The 24,104-nt window shown below is 33.9% G+C and overlaps 1 protein-coding gene across 1 annotated transcript; it reads right to left on the bottom strand.

Annotated features, from left to right (window-relative positions):
• Positions 1 to 4,044: 4,044 nt before the first annotated feature.
• Bap60 (Brahma-associated protein 60) lies at positions 4,045 to 23,827 on the bottom strand. The gene is made up of 8 exons (XM_072520189.1): positions 23,608 to 23,827; positions 23,365 to 23,531; positions 19,526 to 19,807; positions 19,110 to 19,308; positions 18,886 to 19,052; positions 14,116 to 14,323; positions 9,700 to 9,906; positions 4,045 to 4,331 (listed from the first exon to the last, which is right to left on the bottom strand). Exons 1-8 carry the CDS (start codon positions 23,725 to 23,727, stop codon positions 4,176 to 4,178), a joined length of 1,506 nt encoding a protein of 501 aa, XP_072376290.1. The 5' UTR covers positions 23,728 to 23,827; the 3' UTR covers positions 4,045 to 4,175.
• Positions 23,828 to 24,104: the final 277 nt, after the last annotated feature.

Raw genomic sequence — 24,104 nt, forward strand, 5'->3', positions numbered from 1 at the left:
GACATGAGCAACTCAAAACTACGTCGCAAGTCCGTTTTCACCCAACAGTAAGAAACTAAAATTGCTGAACAAGTTAAGTTGCTGGATTCTTTATACTATGGACTTAATGTCGCAGATTTGCGTTAAGTTGTATATCAATTTATGCTATCTTCTATATAAATATCAACAATAACAAACAGAATTTTGATCAAAGCAACAAAACAGCTGGATTGGGTACACGCCTTTATGAGACGCAATCCTTCAGTTTCTATACACAAAGCTGAAGCATTTCTATGATAATCTTGCGACTTAATTGCTTAATTACTAATTGTCGGATCTGTTATAAGCGGCAACCGAAGAAGCAACACAATAATCATATGTGCGATGAGTGCAGCCGGAAACTTCATACCACCCATGTTAATTTTTGCCAGATGGACAATGGCGCCTTTATTAGAAAAAAATGGACCAACTGGTGCATTATACAACAACTCTAAAATTGCTAACTCATTTGCTAAACCCACACGAGAATCACCTGTGTGTTAATTCTGGACAATCACAGCAGTCATATTTCTCTCCAAGCATTTAATTTTTGCAAGGAAACCCAAATCATAATGATTTTCATACCGCCACGCAGTTCTCACATAACACAGCCGCCGCTGCATGTGTCGTTTTATGGGCCGCTGAAAGCTGCTTATTGACATAAATGAACAGGCACATGAAGACACATTTAATGTCTAAGATAACTCCATACGATGTTGCAGGTCTTTTCAATAAGACATACATATAAGTAAGGCATAACCTGGGTTTCGAGCCACGTCAATTTTCCCATTAAATCCAAATGTATTCACAGACCAAGATTTTCTGAAAGCTTCGCTGATGGCCAAGAATCGGAACAAATCGCTGAAAACCAAGATCCAAATGTCAAGAATTTTGAAGATGCGCAGTCTGGTGGTATAGGCATAAATTTCAAGACATACATATCCTTTGGCAGGTCCATAAAATAAGGATAAATACTCTGAACTTGTTTTGGAAGTCTCTTATAAAAGAAACCTCTCCTTTTTTATGAGGTGGAATTACTTTTGATATAACCACCTCCGTTTTTATGAGGTGGAATTACTTTTGATATTTTGAATACATCAGCCAGTAACCCTCGTTAATACATTTGTTAAATATTATTGTGAGTGGTTCAATGATTATATCTAGAGATGCCTTAATAATTTTACTGTCAAAACCATAGTAGTCAACACATAAGGAATTTTTCAATTTGTGTATGCATTCTTTCACATCAGATGCTACTATTGGGGCCATAAATAACGAACTCGACCTTCTAGGTATTCTGCTAAAGATAGTAGTTTATGTCATGCTCAGGATTTCGATATAACACCTGCTATATTCGTAAAGTATTGGTTAATCTCCTTAATTGGTTAAGCTTCTGGTGTTAAGTTCAGATTGGACGTAGTATTTTCCTTATAGGTTTCTTTTTTAACAATACTCCATATTGTCTTACTTTTGTTAGTGGATTTGTTTATTATGTTAGCATAAGCAGTACGTTTTTCACCTTTTATTGCTTGCTTGTATTTCTTTCGCATTTGATGTAATGTGTAACGATAAGACTACCAAAGAGAATTGAAATACTATTGTAGAAATAATACCTCAATCAACCATGGGAGCTTATCGTCTATACCTTGCCTAGCTCAGTATCTCAAGGGTGAGTTCGTCTTGTCTTAATTAGGGATTGAACCTGAGTTCTCAGTTGATAGCAAATAAGACAAATTTTAACCAATCATATTTATTTAAATCAATAAAAAAAAACAATAATTAACCCTGCCAAAGCTTAACAGTTATAAGTGTTACTTATTGCTTCGATGGGCGGCTTGTGTGTTCTAGCTGTTGGATCCTCCAATTAGAAGTTGTGGCTTCTGGAGAGCTGCAGTCACACGTGGCTGTATGTCCGGACCAATTATTGAACTCCAAATATGCCAATAAAACCAATAGACCAAATAAATTGTCCAGTAAACCAATAAGTTTTATATCTCCAATAAAGTTTTGATGTGTCCAACAAACCCAATAAAATATCCAGTTAAAGTTTTGATATCTCCAATAAAGTTTTGATGTGTCCAACAAACCCAATAAAATATCCAGTTAAAGTTTTGATATCTCCAATAAAGTTTCTTTTTTAACAATACTCCATATTGTCTTACTTTTGTTAGTGGATTTGTTTATTATGTTAGCATAAGCAGTACGTTTTTCACCTTTTATTGCTTGCTTGTATTTCTTTCGCATTTGACAATATTTAATCCAATTGTCGGTAGTATGTGTTTTCCTATAAGTTGCTTTACAATCGTAGAGTTGTTTTCTTAAATTTCGAAGTTTGCGATGAAACTAATGAATAGTACGTTTTCTGCTATTCATGTTCGTTAACTGAAAACAAATGCTATATTCTTCACACATATACCTCATAAACAACTCTGCCATGTTGGTTGAATTACAGTGGATATCATCAAACACAGTCCAATTTTTGGATTTAATTTTTTCCACAAACTTAATATTTTTTTCATTAATTAATCTTTTTTTAGTTCTATAATTGTACACATTTTTTAAACAACTTATAATAGCAATATACCTAAATGATCAGATATTACCGGATCGGAGATACCTGTATTTAGCTTGAAGTAAGTGAAACTCTTGTGGGCACTTCTATGAAATGTTTTAAGCCGTACATGGTTAAGAAATTTCGTATTTTACAAATATGCCCAGTGTTTACTTCCATATTTAGGTTAATGTCCCCAACTATCATTATATTTTCATAATTTTTGTAGGCGAAATCAATTAAAGCATATAATTTAGGTTTGGAAACAGTAATATCTCCATTACAATATCGATAAAGTGCAATTATCAGAAAACTATTATTTTTAATTTCAACACCACAGAATTCAGCATTGAATCGATCACAAAATTTGTTTAAATCAACAGGCTCAAGTTGAATATTTTTAGAACCATAGATAGCCACACCTCCATGTAATCTAATTTCTCTACAATATGAAGAGAAAAGTTGAAAATTGTTTATTCTTTGTAAATTATCAGAGTTTAACCAGTGTTCCGAAACACAAAAAATGTCATACTTATTATCCCTAAAAAATGCATTTAATTCATCTACCTTATTAGTAATACTTTGTACATTTAAGTAAAACACAGAGCACGTTTCTTTAGTAATACTATAGTTATTGCTTATGCATGAAGAAACGAAAAAATTCATTAATATATATACTCTCAGGCCAAAAATCACAATTTAAAAGTCTTTGAGACGATACCTCAGGAACTGCAATTTTAAATGAAACATAACTTCTTGGATATCTCGAGTTTAATTGGTTAACTTCAATATTTTCATCAATAATCTTAAGATGATATGTTAGTTCTTCCAAAGATGTATCTGGAGACCAGTTGGTTGTATGATAGTACTTCATAGTTCTCTTTACAGCCCTCTCTCTCTAGCCGCCTTTAGTCTATTTGCTTTGGAGTTACTAGTGCCTATTAGAACATTTTTTGGTTTTCTAAATGTTTTAGGTTTATTAGTACTGTTGTCATTTTGAGTACCAAGAATTTGTTTGTCACTCAGTTTAATTACATTAGAACATAAATTGGCAGCGTGTGCTTGATGAACTGCTGCTGCTACATTAGAAAGTATTATTTCGGGTTGTTTTATATTGTTAGCAGTTTTGACAGCTCTTGTCACTTCAGTTACTTCTTTATAACTTTTTTGTCTGATTTGTAGGTGCTTTAATGGTCTAGAGTGTTTCTGTCAGTTTATTTTGCACTACTTATTTCATGGTTTAATAATGATGATTGATCTTGTAAGGCTTTAATAGCAATTTCTTGGTTGAAGATAATCTTATCCTTTTCATGGAGCATAATAATAACAAAGCCTTAAACCTTATGAGCACAAATCAATGGGAAGTCTAATAAAGGGTACGTTATTAACCCCCGATGTATTGGTTTTATAGTGACAATTGTATCAGTATACTTACCATATTCGGGACTTACTCATTTCTAGGCAAATTAAAAATATTTATAAAAGCACAAATCGTTTATTAATAGTTATTTTTCCATTAACACATGATCCATTATTGTATCAAAATAATTACAAATCTAAACTGTTTTATACTTAAGTTGCTAATGGGATTCCTAGACATAAAAATCTAATTATTACGAATACCAAGAGCTTGCTCCAACTCTGCTCTCTTCTGCTGTACCTTAGTATAGAAATATCTACAAACTGCTTCTTGTGCCCAAGGCTGATAGAAGAAGTCGGAGCGTCTTTCCTCTTCCGGATTTCCGACCACGTCAGTCATTGTCTAGAAAAGAAAAATATTATTAACGAGTTGAATTTCATGCACAATATAAGTGTTATGGATTTTACGTTACGCTAAATTGTGTCGAGTTTTCCACTTATACAAAGCCGCCATTTTATTTATACCAAACAGTAATTTCACTTATACAAAGCTTTATTTCATAAATGTAAAATTCCGTTTATATAAGGTTGCCATTTTCCTTAGACAAAACAACAATTTCATTCATAAAAAGACTTAGTTTACACAAAATCAGCTTATTTTTATACAAAGTATCCACTTCATTTTAAGAAAGTCCCACTTTACTTAAACAAAGCCTCCATTTCATTTATATAATCCCGGCTTTATTTTGTTTTATTTAATTTTACTTTATTTTACTCTATTTTATTCTATTTGATTCTAGTTTATTTTATTCTATTCTATTTTATTTTATTATTTTATTTTAATTAAATACAATTTTATTTTATCTTATTTTATTTTAATTTTATTTTTTTGTTATTTTATTTTAATAAACACTTTCTGACTCGATCCTTTACCAATTTCAGCCTTTACCAATTCAAAGCCTGCATTTGCATCATAAACAGCGTTCATTTAACAAATGAAAAACTTCATTTCAATTATACAAAGCCGCTATTACACAAAGCGACAATTTTACTTAAGAGAAGACTCTAATTAGCTCATAAAAATTACCATTGTACTTATACAAAGACGTCATTTCATTTAAACAAATCCGCTTTCAGTTATACAAATCGTTCATTTGTGTCCGTTCCAGCTTACATGAAGGGCGAGATTTGAATTAAGTGGGGTCTCTTCTGTACTTTACGAAAACGGATGTGCGGAAGTCCTCAAGCCTGACACGGTGCATCCCAATAGCTGATAGAGAAATATTCTACAGATATGTAGGATCGGTACGTCCAGGTTAAAACGCACCCGAGGGTATGTTAATACAGCAGCTATATCATTAGGGACTTAAGGCTGCTGGAAAATAATTCTTCACATGCTTTATATCACACATTTATACTACTGGGAAACTACTAAACTAACCCTCCCTTGAGCATTATCAAATGTTGTCTATTGAGTGTAACACGTATAGCGATCCAAATGATGTTCAGCACTGTTCTGCATCCAGTGAAGGCAGTGTGAAACGGACTAAAGGCGTTCAGATTTGATGATAATAAATCTATTAAAGGACGACACAGAACCCACGTGACCACTTAATACATAAAAGGACTAGTAAAAACAGGCAAAAGACTGCTAAAGAAGTGTTAAGACGAATTGGACATGGCGCAATTAAAATAAGAAAAACATCGTATCTGGGCCATATACTTCGAAACGGTAAATACTCTCTTCTAAACGTCATCATGCAAGGAAGGGTAGGGGGAAGAAATCTTGGTTGAGAAATATCAGAGATTGGACTAACCTCAGCCTTGAACAGATATTTCACGTTGCAAAACATAGGGAAGCATTTAAAGAAGTGATCGCCAACTTTCGTTAGAAGACGGCATAATAAGAAGAAAAACCGGCACGTTAGGGATAACCAGTAAAGAGCTAATACTATTTAACATAATGGTGGCAGGTTTAGTGGAGATACATTTGCGTAAAGAAGGATGTTTTCGTCATGACAGTTCATGAATCTATAATGACTTGGTTCTTTAATATAATGAGATAAACTAGCGAATAATACCTGTACGCCTTAAGGAAAGCCTTTAAAACCTAAACTTCATCGAAGTTTATGCTCCTATGTCCACAGCACTAGAATACGAAATCGAATACTTCTAAAACCTACTGGAGACAACAATAAAAAAATCTCCGGTCGAGAAATTATTATGATTCTCTGAGACTAACGCTAAGTTGTGAAATCGATTGGACGGTGATGGTAATCACCCTGTTGGAAATTTTGGCACCGGAAACAGGAATGAGCGTGGATAAAGACTGCTACAATTTTGCACTAGTAACAACTGTTGTTACAAACACTATCTTCCAACAACATATATACGGAGGTTGTACCTACACCTGGATATTACCTGATGGCCGTAAAAAGAATCAAATTGAGTCATATTAATTCAAAACTGATGGCGTGCAACAAGTCAGCCAAAACTTTGCCAGGTGAAGTTTGTAAACGTGCCCACAGATTGCTCATGCTAAAATATAAAACCAAACTTAGGAGAGTAAAGAGAATAACCACTAAAAAACTCTCCCAAATAAAGAATACAGTAACACTGAAAAAAATATGTCCCCGTATTTGAAAACATGAACATTGGTTTTACAAAATCTAATAAATGACTCATTCATTCGACGACCCCAATCTACGAACGAAACTATGAAATCTGACATTACTGAAAACATTTAATTGTCTGCAGTGCGTTCTCATAGCAAGACGAAGTCAAGCTAATTTTTGCACCATTAAAATAGTTGGAATATTTATTGATTTTCTTCAACAGTCGTTTTTAATACTTTACAGTGAATTTAGTATGAAATTAATATAGGTAATGTTTTTAGGATTCATTTTTTTTTCGGGCATGCGTATTTCCAAGGTACATGTCAAATTTTGTAGCTACAAATAAAAAAATGCTTTTATTTAGGCAATGAAAACAACACATCCAAAACAAACAACAAATGTTCTTTGATATCCAATGAAATGTTAGAATTATTGCAATGAAATGTTAGAATGTTAGAGAATATCATTAAACAACAAAGGTATCTCAAAAGAGGAAGACAAAGATAAATACAGACAGCTGTAACCCCATATCCGAAGTTGTAGTCAAGATCATAATAGATACCTCACCAATATTTGCGTAGAGATACAGTAGCTTGCCAAACTCGTTACAAACAAAAGAGTCCTTTTAAAAAATTAAGATTATCACATGCTATTTCAAACCAAAAAACTGAGCCGTATATAATGAATTATTTGTAAATGTGAGTTCGTTTTCAGTAGATAAAAATAGAAAAGAAAAGACTTGTGAACAACTATATTCGAGCAATACTACCCATAAAATAAATATCCATAAAACAGATTATGAAAAAGAACCTGATATTATGTTAGAAGAAACGGAAGCTGCTATAAAGAAAACAGCACATAATAAGTCTCCTGGTGTAGATGCAATCCCATCTGAAGCGTCTCCTTATCGGGAACAAGGAATTTTAAATAATTCTCGTGTTAAAAATAATTGTTGTGTAAACTGTTTATTAACCCACTTACTACATGAACACATACTTATACAATCAAACTTCAGCAAAACCATACGATCGACAACGTGTACAGCGTACCTACGTGTACAGAATTTTTGAATTTTTACCTCGTTTAAACGCACATTTAACGTCAAAGTGACTTTACCAGTGGCGTACCCGGACAGAACAGGTTAATTAAAATTAAAAAAATCACAATAAAAAAAGTCTACTTTACAAAATGTAACAAAATGGAAATTATAGAAAAAAGTTTTTGCTGTGTTTCGAGTTTGACAATTGCATTCGTTTGTTGTGCGTGATTCAAATGTATTTTAGACATTTTGAACGCGTTTAATAGCCTTTTATTTTATTTTTCAATACGCGCGAAATTTTTGACAAGCACTTTGACATTTAGCAAATCCGTACGACACCGCGAATTTACAGTATTGCAATGTAAAAGTTAAGGTGTAAACTATTCAGTGATCGCAGCTGTAGGTGAAACAGTAAGTTTGTCTTCGGACAAAACATTTAGAAGGTATTTCTACCATCACGCCGGTAGGAATGTCGTAACAAGCTAGTTTACAACATTACATGGCGATCCTGAGTTTAAAGGGAGGACTCTTCTGACTCAACATCACATGGACTACACAACAGAAGGAAAAGCCTACAAGCACATGGTCGCCCCCCGCTAGGATGGAAAACCAACAAAATAAGGAAAAAGAAGAACAAATCGTCATTAACCAGGCGGAAAACGATGGAAGAGCAACAACGATGACCGAAACAAAGGGAAAAATACCCATCTCCGAACCCCGAACTACTAGGTATTGCTGCGTTCGCGCTGGGAATCAACATCATTGACTGAGCGCTATATCGACGTTGGAAGAAACAACTTTGACGCCACATCCGTCAAAAGATATTAAAGTATTCAGAGCTGCTAAGGATGCAAATCCGGTCGCCAAATCCGGAACCAACCAACGCATAAGAAAAGAACACATCTGAAAAATTAATGTTTTTAAAGCTATTAATCTAAATTTAATATGTATTTATAAATACAATTTATTAATATATAATATATTATGATCAAATTGTGTAAGAAATCAAAACATAAACAAAATTCTCACTCTAAAAAAGCGGCAACCCTTTAAAACAATTTTGACACACGCTGAACTGTCAAAAAATTTGAAGTATTCAAAGTCATTTAAAAAATAATTAAAAATAGATTACAACAATTTACCGCCCGCCAAATAGCTCTGGAACACGCCAGATTCAAAAGGGAAGGCAAACACTAGAACAAATTTTTAATTTACGACAACTCATCGAAAAATCAAGAGAATACAACATCTCAAACGTATATTTGTTTCATAGGCAATGAGAAAACCTTCGATAACTTATAATGGCATTTACTTTGCCCAATCTTTATTAATATGAATATTCCGAATCACCTGCTTAAAATACTAGTTAGTTTGTATGAAAACAATGAAGCAATAGTGAGTGCAAAAATTAGAAAAGGCACAAGTATTATCCCTAGGGATATTTAACATATATAGTGAACTATTGATGAGACTTATTCTAGATAAGTGAGAAAGAGGCATTTCAGTAGGTTCCAATCTTTACTTCGCTGATGCCATATTGTTCAGAGCCTAAAGTGAGAAAGAAAAACTGCGTTAATACTCGACATGATTTTTGATAAAACCAATAACAGAATAAAAATTCAGAACATTGGAAAAAACACTAAAATGAATCTTGTATGAATGTTGGTTTTCCCAATATTTAGCTGTGTTTCTGAAACGTGGACCATCAGAACAGCAGATAGAAAAGGAATCGATGTAACGGAAATGTGGTGTTGGAAAAGAATGAAATAATCCGAAATGTCTCTTCAGTTTCATATTTTCAAACATATTAATATTCTTTCGAAATAAACCATTATCCATAATGTGGAGAGACTAATAGGACAAGTGCAACCCAGAATAGGGATTGATGAAGAAATCGTAGCATTAATAACCACTGCGCATCTGTTAATATGTACAGATTCTAAGTATATCTGTCTACTACATTTGGTAGTAGTATGAGTTATTAATATCGTCTCTATATACATACATATATGTATTACATCTTTGTTACTTTTTTTTTACTGTTTTTTACGATTATTTCACTATATTTCATCGCCGCAACCTCATTATCAATTAACATGAAAATATATTTAACTTACCTTCAGATCGCGAGTCTGCGAAACAATCCACTTATGAATGAACTGTTGAGGATCTTTAGCGAAGCTCAGGAAAAATTCCCTATTCGTTTTAAGCTGATTAATGGTATCGACGGTTTCGTGAATCTTGGCATCAAGTCCTTGAATTTCTTGTTGGCTAGCTGTACTCAATAGGAAATTGTTCATCTGGGTTTTTAATGTATCATCAACCTGAAAATACAAAAATTATACAAGATGTATAACCAAAATCTAAATAGTGATGGGTGCTATAAACGCTAAAGTTGGAGAAGACAATATTAACTTAGAAACCGTAATGGGCACACATGGCCTGAGAGTGATGAATGAAAACGGAGAACGTTTTACAAATTTTTGTTCCAATCCTAGCTTAGTTATTGATAGAACCATCTTCCCACAAAAAAATATCCACAAGGTTACATGGACTGCACCAGGTCATATAAGAGAAAATCAAATAGACCACATCGCCAATCAAAAAGATGGAGATCATCTCTTCTTGATGTACGTAATAAAAGAGGAGCAACCATCACAAGTGACGATCATCTCGTAATCGCTACCATTAAAATCAAGATGGCAAAAAACAAAATCACGCGAAACACCAACAGACCAACATACAATCTAGACAAATTAAAAACGGCTCCAGCACGACACACGTTTAGGGAGGAGCTCCAACTCAAAACAAGAGAACGTGAAGTAAATAGCTGGGAAGATTTGGCAGATGTTTTGACAGAAATAGCTGAAGATAAACTGGGTAAAAAAGAGAAACATAGAAAAGAATGGATGTCAGATGAAACTTGGAATCTTATCGAGGAAAGAAAACAGCAAAAAAAAGATATTTTGCAAGCAAGAACTGTAGAAGAAAGAGCGAACCGACAACAAGAATATGAAACAATAAATAAAGCAGATAAAAGAAATGCAAGAAGAGACAACAAAGGTGGGCTGAAGAACTGGCAAAACAAGCTGAAACAGCTGCACAACACAACGGAACTAAAGAGCTGTACCAAATTACTAGACGACTAACAAAAAATGGGCCCAACTGTTCAAACATTGTAAAATCCAAGACAGGCGAATTATTTACTATAACAAATGACCAAGTAGAGACATGGAAAGAGCATTTTCAGGAGATGCTAGGCACGCCCAGAGAAAACGCAGATGAAATTGTCGAAAACCCACAGAATGTAGACCTGCGTATATCTTGCGAGGCCTCTTCCAAAACGGAGATAATAACAGCTATCAAATCTGTGAGAATTAACAAGTCTCCGGTAATCGATAACATTGCTGCCGAAATACTTAAAACTGATCCGCATCTAACTGCTGAACTTTTGCTCCCCATAATCCGAGAGGTGTGGGAAACAAACCACATTCCAGTGGACTTGAAGAGGGGTAACATTATTAAGCTTCCAAAAAAGGGCAACATCACACTGTGCAAAAATTGGAGAGGAATAACCTTGCTTACCGCAATAAATAAAATCTTCACGACCATCATACTTAAAAGATTAACAACAAGATTGAATTTCGAGCTGGTCAACCAGTCTTTACATCAGAATCCTCATGCATAGACCACATTAATACTGTTAGGGTAATAATGGAACAATCGGTTGAATGGAACACACCCCTATACATGGTTTTTATTCACTTCGAGCGTCCTTTTGACAGCTTATCTCATGCTGCTTTATGAAAAATTTTAGAGCTAAGAAACATCCCGCTTAAAGTAATTTCCATTATAAAGTTATTGTACACTGAGATAAAATGCAGTGTGACACACAATGGAATCAACAGCGACGAATTTGACATACTTACTAGAGTCAGACAGGGATGCGTGCTTTCTCCGTTTCTTTTTAACATAGCAGTAGACTATGTTCTCTCCAAACTAGACTAGGACACAAGAGGAATACAATGGACGTTAACCACATGCCTAAGCGATCTGGAATACGCCGACGATATCTGCCTGTTGGGACAAAGGCTCCAAGATGTGGCTGATCAATATTGGAAACACTTTCCACTGAAGCCAATAAAGCAGGTTTAAAAATCAATATTAGTAAAACCAAATCCATGAGAGTAAATGCAAAAAACAACACGCTATTCACTATCAGCAACATGCAGATTGAAAATGTGGAAAACTTTACGTATCTTGGAAGTGTCATAACAGAAAGCGGAGGTGCAGACGACGATATTCGTAAGAGGATACGAAGAGCTCAACAAGCATTCAGCATGCTCAACCCTGTTTGGAGATCTGCAGAATATACTACAAGGACAAAGATCCGCATTATCCAGTCAAATGTCATGTTTGTTTTACTCTACGGATGTGAAACCTGGAAAGTGACAAAAACCCTTACAGATGCAAGTCTTTATTAATAAATGTCTACGATGAATTGTTCGTATTTTCTGGCCTAACATGATCAGAAACGAAGATCTACTACACCTGACCGAACAAAAAAGGGTAGAACATCAAATAAAGTCCAGAAAGTGGGGTTGGATTGGTCACACACTCAGAAAAAATAATTCCAGTATTGCAAAGATTGCCCTAGAGTGGAATCCCCAAGGAAGAAGAAAAAGAGGTTGCCCAGTACAAACTTAGTGAAGGCCTTAGCGCAAAATATAACCCGATGGCTCGTTTTCACTGAAGCTCTATGCTTAACTTAGAAGTTCAAGAACCTTATATAAATAGTATCATCATCATTTTGGCTTTACAACCGTGTGTGGGTCCTAGCCTCCCCAAGAATTTTATTCCAGTCGTCCCTATCCATCGCCTTCCTCCGCCAAGCACGTATTTCCATATTTCTCATATCTTGATCTATGTTATCTAGGAATCTTGTTCTGGGTCTTCCTCTTCTTCTTTGACCCACAGGTCTATCAAGGAGCGTTTTTCTAGCTGGGTCGGCTTGCTCCATCCGCATTACATGGCCTACCCACCTCAGACGTCCTATCTTAATGTGTTTTACGATATCTGGTTCCTGGTATATTCTATAGAGTTCGAAGTTGTATCGTCTTCTCCAGACACCATTTTAGTTTACCGCTCCATAGATTCGCCTTAGTATTTTTCTTTCGAAACATCCTAACATTTTTTCATTGTTTTTTGTTAAAGTCCAGGTTTCTGAACCATATGTTAGGACTGGGCGTATTATTGTTTTGTAGAGTTTTACTTTTGTATTTCTTGATATAACTGTAGATTTAAAAAGGAGATTAAGCCCAAAATAGCATCTATTAGCCGTGCAAATTCTGCGGTTTATCTCTGCGTTAGTGTCATTTTCAGTATTGACGAGCGTTCCCAGGTATACAAATTCGTTAACTGCTTCGATGACGTCGTTTTCTATAACAAGTGGCCGTAGTATTTGTGGTTGCGTACCTATTTTCATGTATTTCGTTTTATTGGTGTTTATTATTAAACCCATTTTTGCGGCCGCTTCCTTTAGTGCTACGTACGCCTCTTGTGCTGCGTTTTCCGTTTTCCCAACAATATTGATATCATCAGCATATGCTAGGATTTGCACAGATTTGTTATATATTGAACCGATATAAATAGTATTGCAACATTAAATTACAAACATTATGTATTGCAACAAAAGTAAATCTTGTTCCCATATAATTTATATGTGATTAGAGATGGAAATAACTTATGTGATGGTACTGCCTGAATAAAATCTAACAATTGTTTTAGGTAACGAATTTTTTTATGGTGAATTCATAAAATGGAAATAAACACGCACATCTTGTCAAAACGGAAAACTGGTACCTCCTGAAAACTGATATAGAATGCATGTTTACAATTGCTTGGAAAAGTTCTTTTAGTGTTTACGTGAATATTTGATTTCTACAAATCTTAATATTTTTAACGTAATATGATCTTATTTAACCACTTATTTCATTGTTTGTTAATATCTTTAAATCTCTCGCGTTAAAATTTACACTCTACATATTTTATAAAAGCTGTAAATTGAGAACAACATGTGTGGAAAAATCATTAATCTATCCCCGAAACACTTGAATTAATCAACTCAAAACTCATTAAATCGGGAAGTATTAATTTTATTCATCGGCTGCATCCCTAGCAATCATATCAGAACCCTTCAAGCCAACAAACGCGACGTGCAAACAATCTTCACCACAGAGAAGTCGTGTCGCAAACCAATTCACTCACCATTTTTAACTACTGCCAAGACGACCAAAGCACAGCTAAGCTACTTGTCATTATTCAAACAAAGATAAGTGGTTCTCCAATTATTCTTTGCTGCTAATAATTTCAGAGTTGTGCCAATGTTCGTACTTTATTTACAACCATATACATTGTTTTACTGCTTTAATTAAGTGACCAGCTAATTTTATATTTTCTTTATAAATATCAATATACATCGTTAATTTGCAGAAAGATATTCATAAATAACAAAATTGTAAACCCGATCTTACCTCTACATCAATATCGTAACAAGCAGTTTGTTTGCTCTCGGCCCCTCCTTCTACGGAGATCACATGATTTATGACGATTGGATCTGGAGGATGCAATAGTGGATTCAGACGTTGAGGAATCTCGGCAAATTTCATACGTGTACAGTTAAAAATTTGCTCCAGATACTTGTCACAAACTATAAACTCACGTTCATGGGCATCTTGCAAGCTAAAAGTTATTTGTTAGTTCAGATATTACATGCAGTTCAAAAAATTATATTCACGCCTAAATTCAAATAAGAACTACAGTTTATAAAAGTAATTCGCGTATTTATGAAGCCATATCTCATTATTCGAATATATTAAAAAAATTAAGAGAATAAGGTTAATAAAAACAGTTTTTTCTTCTTCTTTGGAAATCGTCTGTTATATTTCTCTATTTGAGACAGAGACAGATTCCAGAATCCTAGGTTGCCCCTCTGCTCGTTCCCTCTACATTTTTATTTGTGAACTCAGAAGACTCACTCATTTCTGACTCCTCTTCTGGACCATCTCTTTTTATGTCATGTCTATTTTATTCCCACGAGTTGTACCTAATTTCTGTCAGATACGAAAAACTAGATATAATAATAATTATCATAATTTAAAAATAAGATACACGAGAACGGTTAGAAAAGAATGATGTTTAACTTGTGTATTAATCTATCTATATAAAAAGCTAGGACGACAGTCACACTGTTTGTCCAGTAAGGTACTACGCCATCTAGGAAAGAAATCTGAACTATCAACATCTGACATTTCAATCATATTTTCTTGAAACGATACGATACGAATTAGGACCTTCTTATTATTAGGTGCGAATGGTCAACCCCCTACAATGACACTAGTGAATCATAAATTGTAAATTTCCGAAGAAGTTAATTGCGGGTGGCAGTTAAAAAGGATATTTATTTATAGCCACGGCCAGGCCAAAAACGTAAAAAAACTTTTCGATCTTATTGTCTCTCGTTATAACCAAATTTGCCTCGCTATAGAGGATTATAGTTCAATAGAAATTTCACGGGGCATCTAATGTACCTCGTTATAAGCGAAACCTCGTAATAACCGTGTTCGTTATAGAGAGAGTACATTATATATATATATATATATATATATATATATATATATATATATATATATATATATATATATATATATATAATACATAAATATACTCATCTACACCATATTCAATTGGCAAATCAGCAGGCAGCCGCACCACAACTGACTGATCATACGGTGAGATTTCTGTTGCGATTCGTGTCCAGGGCATGCATAACAAAGGAAAAAATGTTGCCTAAGCGATACTCCGTACAGCTCTCATCCCTGTCGTGGGCAAATGTCCACTTAAAACGGTACTTTAGACCTGTATATGGATACCATATGGACAGAAATGGTCCCCTGAAATGTATCCCTGATTTCATTTATGATGTGCTGATCTAACTGTTACGTTGCTCAGGTTTTCTCGCAGTCTATAATATCCAATTCTCGCCTACCTCCCTTATAACTATATGTGACGGAGGGAGGTCCAGTAGAGCCTCCGAAAGTGTGCCCCTCATTCCAAGGTAAGCAAGTCTTTGCACCTTGCTTAGTTTGAGTATGGAAGTTTTTTGCTGAAGCTGTAGCCACCATACCACGAATGTATTATGTAATTGTTGATTTTACAAACCATGTTATAGATCCAATATAACCTGTCTGGTTTTAAACAACACATTTTTCCATGAGTGCGTCTGCTACCATTAACGTAGTTTCTCTTGGTTATTCGTTCTATCTGTTGATTCCAACTAAGCCTTAAGTTTAATAGTATCTTAAGATACTTTACTTCACTCACCAGATTTAAATGTGTACCAATTAGGGGTAGAAGACCCAATTCCTCTAAATTCTTCCGGTAAGTTTCACGGTTTTGTACTTCTGGGAGCTTATATGTTGGGATGTTAAGCCCAACATATAAATTCCATTCTGTAACTATGTAGCATTTGAAAATCCTTTGGACATGTATTGAAATCCCCTCGTATTTGTTAAATATCAAAGAATAATCTTAGTGTATTTCATTTCCCATTCGTACAAATTAAAACACCGAATTCTTCCAATTCATCTTTACGTCGCCAAAGTTAATGTAAACCAATTTTAGAGTTGTTTATATTTCTTTGATCGAAACCGCTAAATATTCTGCGTTTCAAATAAACATCCATTGAGATCGCTGAGAAGTTTTTGTCGGCAAGTTAATTGCTCATTCTTACTTGAGTCGCTGTAAAAGACAGTCGGCTTAGGTCTAGATCCAAATTTATTCGTCAAATTTGTAAAGTTTTCTGTTTTTGCCCCTTTTCATGGAAATCTTCGTCTTACGTTATGGAAAGTAATTTGAGTGGCGGTTGATGGTAGCAGTTTAATGTGTATGCAGTCTAATTCTACTTGTTCCTGTTTTTTAAGAGGCAGAGTCCAAAGTTTTGTGTTCAGTGCCGGCTTCGGCCTCAAATGGTCGGTCCAATTCGCAGTGTGAGATGCAGTCCTTTTGTTCAGAGAGAGTTTCCAGAGAGTTCAACTCCAGTTTCCAACCTCAGGAACTTAAAGTTATAAAGTGAAATCGAGTTAACTTTTTGCGTATAAATTTCAAAGTAAAGTAGACATTTTTTTTAAATAACAATAATTGCTTTCATACAGGATAAAAATTGTAATATTTAAAGTTGTAAATTTTATGGTTTAACTTTAGCTGTCATTTTAATTGTTGTTTTAAATTTAATGTTAACTTATGACAGCTCGTTTTATTATTTTTGATATTAATTTGTTTTGTTTAAAAAAAAAGGTTAACCTTCATGTAATAATAGTTTTGAAAGTTTTTTGTAGCGTTTCCCAATTTTAAACAGATAGGACATATGTAAGTCTTTTTTATATTTTATTTTGGTATAACCCCATGTAATTTGTGTCATTATTTTTATAACTGTTTGTGGTAAGACACAATAAATGTTAAATTGTTTTCTTAACATTTTGTTTATCTTTTTTAACTAACCCTTTTTTGAGTTTCATTTGAAAAAGGTATATTCTCCATTTTTAATAATTATTTCAATAGTTACAACTAGCTGTTGTAATAGTTATAATTAGGCACCGCGAAGTGGCGTCCTTTTTAAATTACTAGAGGCGTTTCCTGTTTCCTTTCTGTGTTTTGTTTTGTTTGTCCCAAGAGATTCATGGTAGTACCCCTTTGTTCCATTATTTTGTAGTTGCCCCAATCCAAACCCCTTGTCATTTACTTATCCACGACCCCAGCTCTCCTAACAAACCCTGAGTACCGTTCGCACAAGTATCGATTATTTTGCTTGCCCTATCTCCGCCCCAATAATTTCAGTCCCCAATTTTCTACCCCTTACAATAATACCCCCTGTGGTACGCAAAATATTTCGTTACAAAATGGCGACCAACGTGGGGCATGTTTTAGATTTGCGTCATTTTGTATCTTCGTTACAACTACAGTGAGAGCCTGTTATATTTTATCTCCGACTGTATAAGTTTTTTCTTCTTCTTTTTATGTATATGCCTCTAGTAAGTTGTCGTTCGGCTTATATGATCGTTCCATTCGACTCTTCTATTTCTTATCCAGTCCTTGATGTTCACCACCTTGCACCTACTTCATATATCTGTACTTCTAGCTCTGTCTCGTAGTATTTTACTATCAATTTTTCTAAGTGTTTTCATCTCTGCTGTTTCTAACATCCTTTTTGTCCTCTCTGTGGCAGGTCGTGTTTCTGCCGCGTATGTCATTATTGGTCTAATGACTGTTTTGTAAATTCTGCCTTTCATTTCTTTTCCGATATTTTTATTTCTCCATATTGTTCCATTCAGGCAACCTACGTTCTGTTTGCTTGCTCTATTCACTTGATCTTCCACTTCCGTTTCGAGCTTTCCGTAGCCAGATAATGTGATGCCTAGATTTTTAAACTCCATCACTTGTTCTATTATGTGAGCTTCCAGCTCCAATTTACATCTTAGTAAATTTGCTGTTATAACCATGCATTTTGTCTTTTTGGGGAAATTAACATGTTAAATTTTCCTGCAGCATATGTTGTAAATCATTTTCACCCTGAGAGAGTAGTATTGCATCGTCTGCATAGCAGATTATTTTAAGTTGTTTTTCTCCTATTTGGTATCCTTTTTTAATTCTTACTTTTTTTATTATTTCATTCATAATGAGGTTGAACCCAGAACCCAGGAATAGGGTCAGTTAGTTTTTCTTCTACTTTTACTTTTATTGTGTTGTTTTGGTAGATATTTTCGATCGTTTTGATTATTATTAAATATATTTGTATTAAACAAACTTTTACCATTTTATTACTTATAAAGATACAGGGTGTCAAATTGGAAATTATTTCATAATAAATGTGGTCAAATTATTTCATAATACACTCTGTAAGGTACCATAATCTTATACTGAGAAAATTCTCAAGAGATGTTCTATCGAAATGCGCAATTTAGATGAATTGTATAATAATTATAATTGTATGTATTAGATTTAGTATAATATATAACAAGAATCAAGTGGAGTCATTCAGAATAAAACTCAAACAATAAATTTATAACTCATTTCATCATGCTCACACTCACATAACATCAATCACGAATGCAGCTGGTAACCTACCCCCCTATACTCCATTCTTGCACCAAGTGATTTTTATTTAATCCTCAAGATTAGTATATTAGCGGAATTGAGGAATAATTACTGATAGAATTAATGTTTAGTATATTTCTAATAAGACTTACCGATGAGTTTTTATGTATTGCCACAAAGCTGAAATAATGACTGGTCTAGTTTGAGTGTGAACTCCCAAAAGTCTAGCTAGTCTAGGATCAAGCTTAAACTGCAGAGGTTGATAATCAAGAAGCAACAAAATAGTACATCTCACATTCTTGTCACCAGGGCGTTTTACCTACAACCATAAAATTAATAAATTATTTTAAAATGATTCCAGAAATATAAAGCTAACCTGGAAACCATCTGTTTCTTGGGTGGTTAGTGTTCTATGCCATTCAACTAAATGATTGTCTGGTCCATACAGCTCTTTATCCAATTCGATAACCAGGGATTTAAAGAAAGAAGAAAACTTGCGTTTAACTTTATTTGGATCGTTCTTTGGATCTTCTAAGAGACGACCTTCTACTCTTAATTCCCAAGAAGCAACAGTGCTGAAAACATTTCAACGTTTATGATAAATAAATCATTAATACACTTTAACTCAATGTGTGATATATTATCTCTCATTTCATGGATCAACTATTAATCATATATTGTCATAACTGTATAATTTTCTGAATACTATGCTAAAGTTCCACGATTTTTAAAAATTGTGCAATGAGAATTAATCAGGAAAAAACTGTATTTTCTTAAAACATTTTTACTTACCCTTCCTGACATGGTCCATCGGGTCCTTCAGGCTGAGGTTCCTTGGCAGGATAGAAGGTATTGGAAATAAATATTCTCAACTTCCTTTTTTGCTTCATAGGACGCTTAAGAGCTTCTTGGATGTCCAATCTTTTTCTCATTATAGTAGAGTCCAATTTTCTTTCAAATGCTAATAGATCCATGTAAGCTTGACTTTCTGGAACCAAATCTCTGACTTTCTGTGGCAGGATTTTATCTGCCAGCTTTTTCTTCTTCTTACTTGTACTATGGCTGTATTCATTACTGAAAATAAGAGTTATTCATTTACAAATGTCATAGTGAAGGCTCTCAGCAGGTTACTTTTCAAGATATCTCAGTAGGATTTACTAAATAGTTACTATATGTAGGGATGTTGCGAATATTCGCATCCAGATCCGCAATTGCAGAACTTTTGTATTAATTTGGACACCCGCATCTGTGATAATCTATGCAGACTTTTATGCGAATGTCCCACAAGTTGCTACAAGAAAGAAATTAAGTAGGGCCGGCGAGTGGCGCGTTTATTTATAGATTTATTTAAGAATAAATTAGAATGGCACCACCGACACGTGATATTTGGAATTATTTTAAACCAAATAAACCTGACAAGGATAAGGCTTCCTCGGTTATTGCACCAGTAGTTGTAGGTAAAAAATCTGCGCGATTATTAGCATTGAATGACATAGATTGCACAGTTCACAAAAACGTAAGAAAATTTCAAGTCATTTCAATAATTCTACTATCCCTCAGAAACAATTGCAAGCAATTCAAGACAGACTAATTTAACCTCATTTCAAAGTGGTCCAACACTGTATAACTGGAACAGTACATTTTACATGCTCGAGTAAAAGTTTAACTGTTTTAAATGTAAAAGATGAAGTTTATATCAATGACAGTGAAATTAATCCTATTTTAGCAGAAGACTAAAAAATCATTGAATGCTGTATAAAGTTATTGAAATCTTTTGAAGATGCCACTCAGAAACTTAGTAGTTCTCATTCCCTTATTTGCTCTATAATTCAACTAATTCAAATGCTTGACAAAAAAGTTGATGACTATTCAACAGGCCACCAGGACTATGAAAACTGAACTTTCAACATAGTTTTCTTACTTAGTAGAGAGTAATTTATGTCATCGCCACCTACTATAAACATAAATTTTTTACACCAGTGACCTTTCTTTCCCCACCTTTCTTTGTCGTTTATATTCTTCGTAACTATTTTCTGTTTTCTTGTTTAAGTATATTTTCCATTTTTGTTTTTTATATTTTATTTGGGCTTTTGAGCAAAAGAAACACACGTTTCTTTTGCTGTCGTCACGATGGTTTCTTTAAATTGTTTCCAAGTTTCCTGTAAGTTTTCAGTACTATGTGCATTAGATAATTTGGTTAGTTTTTCTTCTATTTTACTTTTGAACATGGCCGCGACTTTTTGGTCATTTAGTTTATAGTTTTGGATATTCTCGTTCACTTTATTATTTTTCGTTTATTGTTTAGTGGTTTTAGGTGTTTTTTGGGGTAATCTTATCTTTGCCACTACCAGATAGTGGTCACTATAGATTTCCAGGCCTCTTTTAACTCTGACATCAGTGACCTCTTTCCTAAATTCTCTATTAATTAGAACGTAATCTGTAATTAATTTTTCATTTCTGCTCCTGACTTCTCTCGTGAACTTGTGTATATCCTTGTGTTCAAAAAATGTGTTGGTTATAATCAAATTATTCTCCATGCAAAAGTCTATCATCCGCAAAAGTCTATCATCCTTCTACCATTATCGTTTCTTGTATCTTCCCCCTGCATACCCAAAATATCTATGTTATCATCGTCTCTTTTACCAACTCTGCTATTCATATCGCCTAGAATGACTATTCTACCTTTCACATTTTCTATAGCATCATTGAGCTCTTCCCAATATTCTTCTTTAACTTTCAATGATTTGTCATCATTAGGGCCATATGTGACTAATATAGTTGTTATTTCTGAATTATCTAGTGTTATCTCTATCTTTAAATTTCTTTGTGATATAAATTTTTAACATATGACATATAGCTGGCTCTCATTAGACATCATACACCTTCTGCCGCTCTACTATCGGTGCTGTACAAAAATACAGTACTGACTCCGCTGTACAAAAATACATGTCCTTTATCGAATTCATCCATTTCTTGACCTTTCTTTTTAGTTTCTGTGATCGCCAAAAAATCTAATTGTGCTTTGTCAAATTCATCTATTAATTCTTTCTCTTTTCCATTAAGGCTTCTGACGTTCCATGTAGCCATTTTTATGTACATTTGTAGTCTATTTGCACCTTGATCTTATATTAAATTTTCTTTGTTACAGTTTTCTTTTTTGTCCAATTCATTTATATCGTTATACCTTATTCTCGCCTTGTTTGTTATTCCAGGTTGATCAGTTCTATTTGGCTGATGGTCTGCAATTTCTTCCTGGATTTGTTGAGAGCCTTCATCTTCCCGTTCCACGTCCATACTTCTCCATTTATAATAAGTTTTTGAAACCCCATTTGGACTGTACTCTCTTTACTCTTTTCTTCCTTAGCTTTAGCTCTAATTCTTTTTGAATAATTCTCTGCTGTTCGCTCATATCATCATTTATATATACTTTGTGTTCTCTAATATTTCTTAGTTTGGCTTTATTGTTCATAAGTGTGTATTTCTGGTTACTATCTTTTAGTTCTAGTAAACAGGTCTTTTCTCCTATTTTAATTGCTCTTTATATTTCAATCTCAATGTTCAGGTGCTTACTTATACTTCACATATTGCTCTTCACTGTTTCTACATTATTTGTTTCTATTGGTAGTCCCTGAATTACTACATAATTTCTTCTTTTCTCGTTCTCAAGTCTTTCAATTATATCCATCGCTTGTTTAAAATTGTTACAAACACCAATGTTTGGGTGGTTTTGAGTCAAGTTAAACTATTGCTAAATCTACATTTCTTGACTCAAGATTTAAAAAAATTGCTTTCAGCAATGAAGAGAATGCCAACAATGCAGAAAAGTTTGTCACCAACGAAATTAAATTAACATTACTTGAAAAAACAGAGATTGCTTTGCCTCAGTTGAAAACAAACTCTGATCAGATAAATCAACTACAGAAAACTTGAATATATGGTCCCATTTTGTCAGAAAGGTATCAGAAAAACAACATTTTTCAAATTCCACTACCACTGTTATTATGATAAGTCAGTATTTAGAATTGCCATTACTAGAAAGGAACAAAAAACCCTTTGGAATTTTGGATAAAACATCAAATACTTTTACCAGAATTGTATCAGTTGGCAGTGAAATATTTGTATATTTCTGGAACTTCTGTACTGTCTGAAATAGTGTTTTCAAAAGCAGGACAATTATCAAATTTGAGAAGAAATAGACTTTCTCCTAAAAATTTGGATCAAATATTTTTTTTTTAATTCTCAATGTAAATTTATTTTTATATTTTTACTGTTTTTTTGTGTATGAAGTTTAATTTATTTTATAATATATTATCTTATTACTGTTTTTTTTTTTTTCGAATCTCCTAATACCAATCACCTCAATGTGTATCCTGAATCTCAAAATAATTCATTTATTGTTACAACAAATTGTCAAATGACACAAAAATTGTTAGAAAACAACTGGTCAGTGCGAGTAGCTATATATTAATTTCATATGTATCACCTCTACTCTGATAAACCATCTTTATTCAGTGAGAATCCAAATGTTGGTTGAAATTCGTTTATTATTCCTTACTCTTCATGTTTATAAATTTGTGGTTCATTGTCCACAGACTAGAACATATCATATAAGTAAAACTAAACAATCTTACCTTTTCTGTTGCAGTTGGGTCCTATTATCTGCAGGCCTTTTATTTCCCTGCTGTGGCGGAATAATTCCACCTCTCATTGGTGAATAGGGAGCACCAGTAGGTCTTTGAATCATTGTACCGCCACTGGATGGTATATTTGGTGGTGGAGGATTGTATCCAGGTCTTTGCTAAAGTATAATTAGAGACATTGAAGTTACAATACAACTAAGAATTAATTTTATAGACAATAGTGTCGGTACTCACAGGAAAATTTTGTTGTGCATATTGCCGAATTCCTTGATTTGGGGGCTGTTGTTGATATCTTTGCGGAGGTGGTCCTCCTGGACTTTGATTTGGCACAGGGCCGGGAAACCGCTGAGCCATTATTTAAATAAAAATTTAAAATGATCTTATAAGATTCAACCAATAAACAAACCTACTTGATAAAAACTGCAATATGACGGGTGTGTTCTGTGCTTTGAGTATGACGCTTGACGCTTACAAAAGTCGCTGTCACAGCATAGGGAACAAATTTTTTTACAGTCTGTGCCACGTGTGCTGTATCCATCGAGTTAAGTAGACTTTACATTACATGATTTTATCATATGACAATATCATATGAGATTTGTTATGATTCCTCGTTTCTATGATGTTTTAAAAAATCGTGTTTACACTGCATGATAAGTTATGACTTATGATATGAGTGACAATGAGTGAGATTTTCTTGATTTTTCTTTTTGTTTATGGTCATAGAGATATTA

This window comes from Diabrotica undecimpunctata, chromosome 1 (genome assembly GCF_040954645.1).
Source record: "Diabrotica undecimpunctata isolate CICGRU chromosome 1, icDiaUnde3, whole genome shotgun sequence".
Taxonomy (NCBI): domain Eukaryota; kingdom Metazoa; phylum Arthropoda; class Insecta; order Coleoptera; family Chrysomelidae; genus Diabrotica; species Diabrotica undecimpunctata.

Coding starts and splice junctions, on each gene's coding strand:
- Bap60 (XM_072520189.1), bottom strand. CDS start 23,727: ATGGCTCAGCGGTTTCCCGGCCCTGTGCCAAATCAAAGTCCAGGAGGA. Junction 19,309..19,525: donor GATGGACCATGTCAGGAAGG/GTAAGTAAAAAT, acceptor AAATGTTTTCAG/CACTGTTGCTTCTTGGGAAT. Junction 19,053..19,109: donor AAGAAACAGATGGTTTCCAG/GTTAGCTTTATA, acceptor TTATGGTTGTAG/GTAAAACGCCCTGGTGACAA.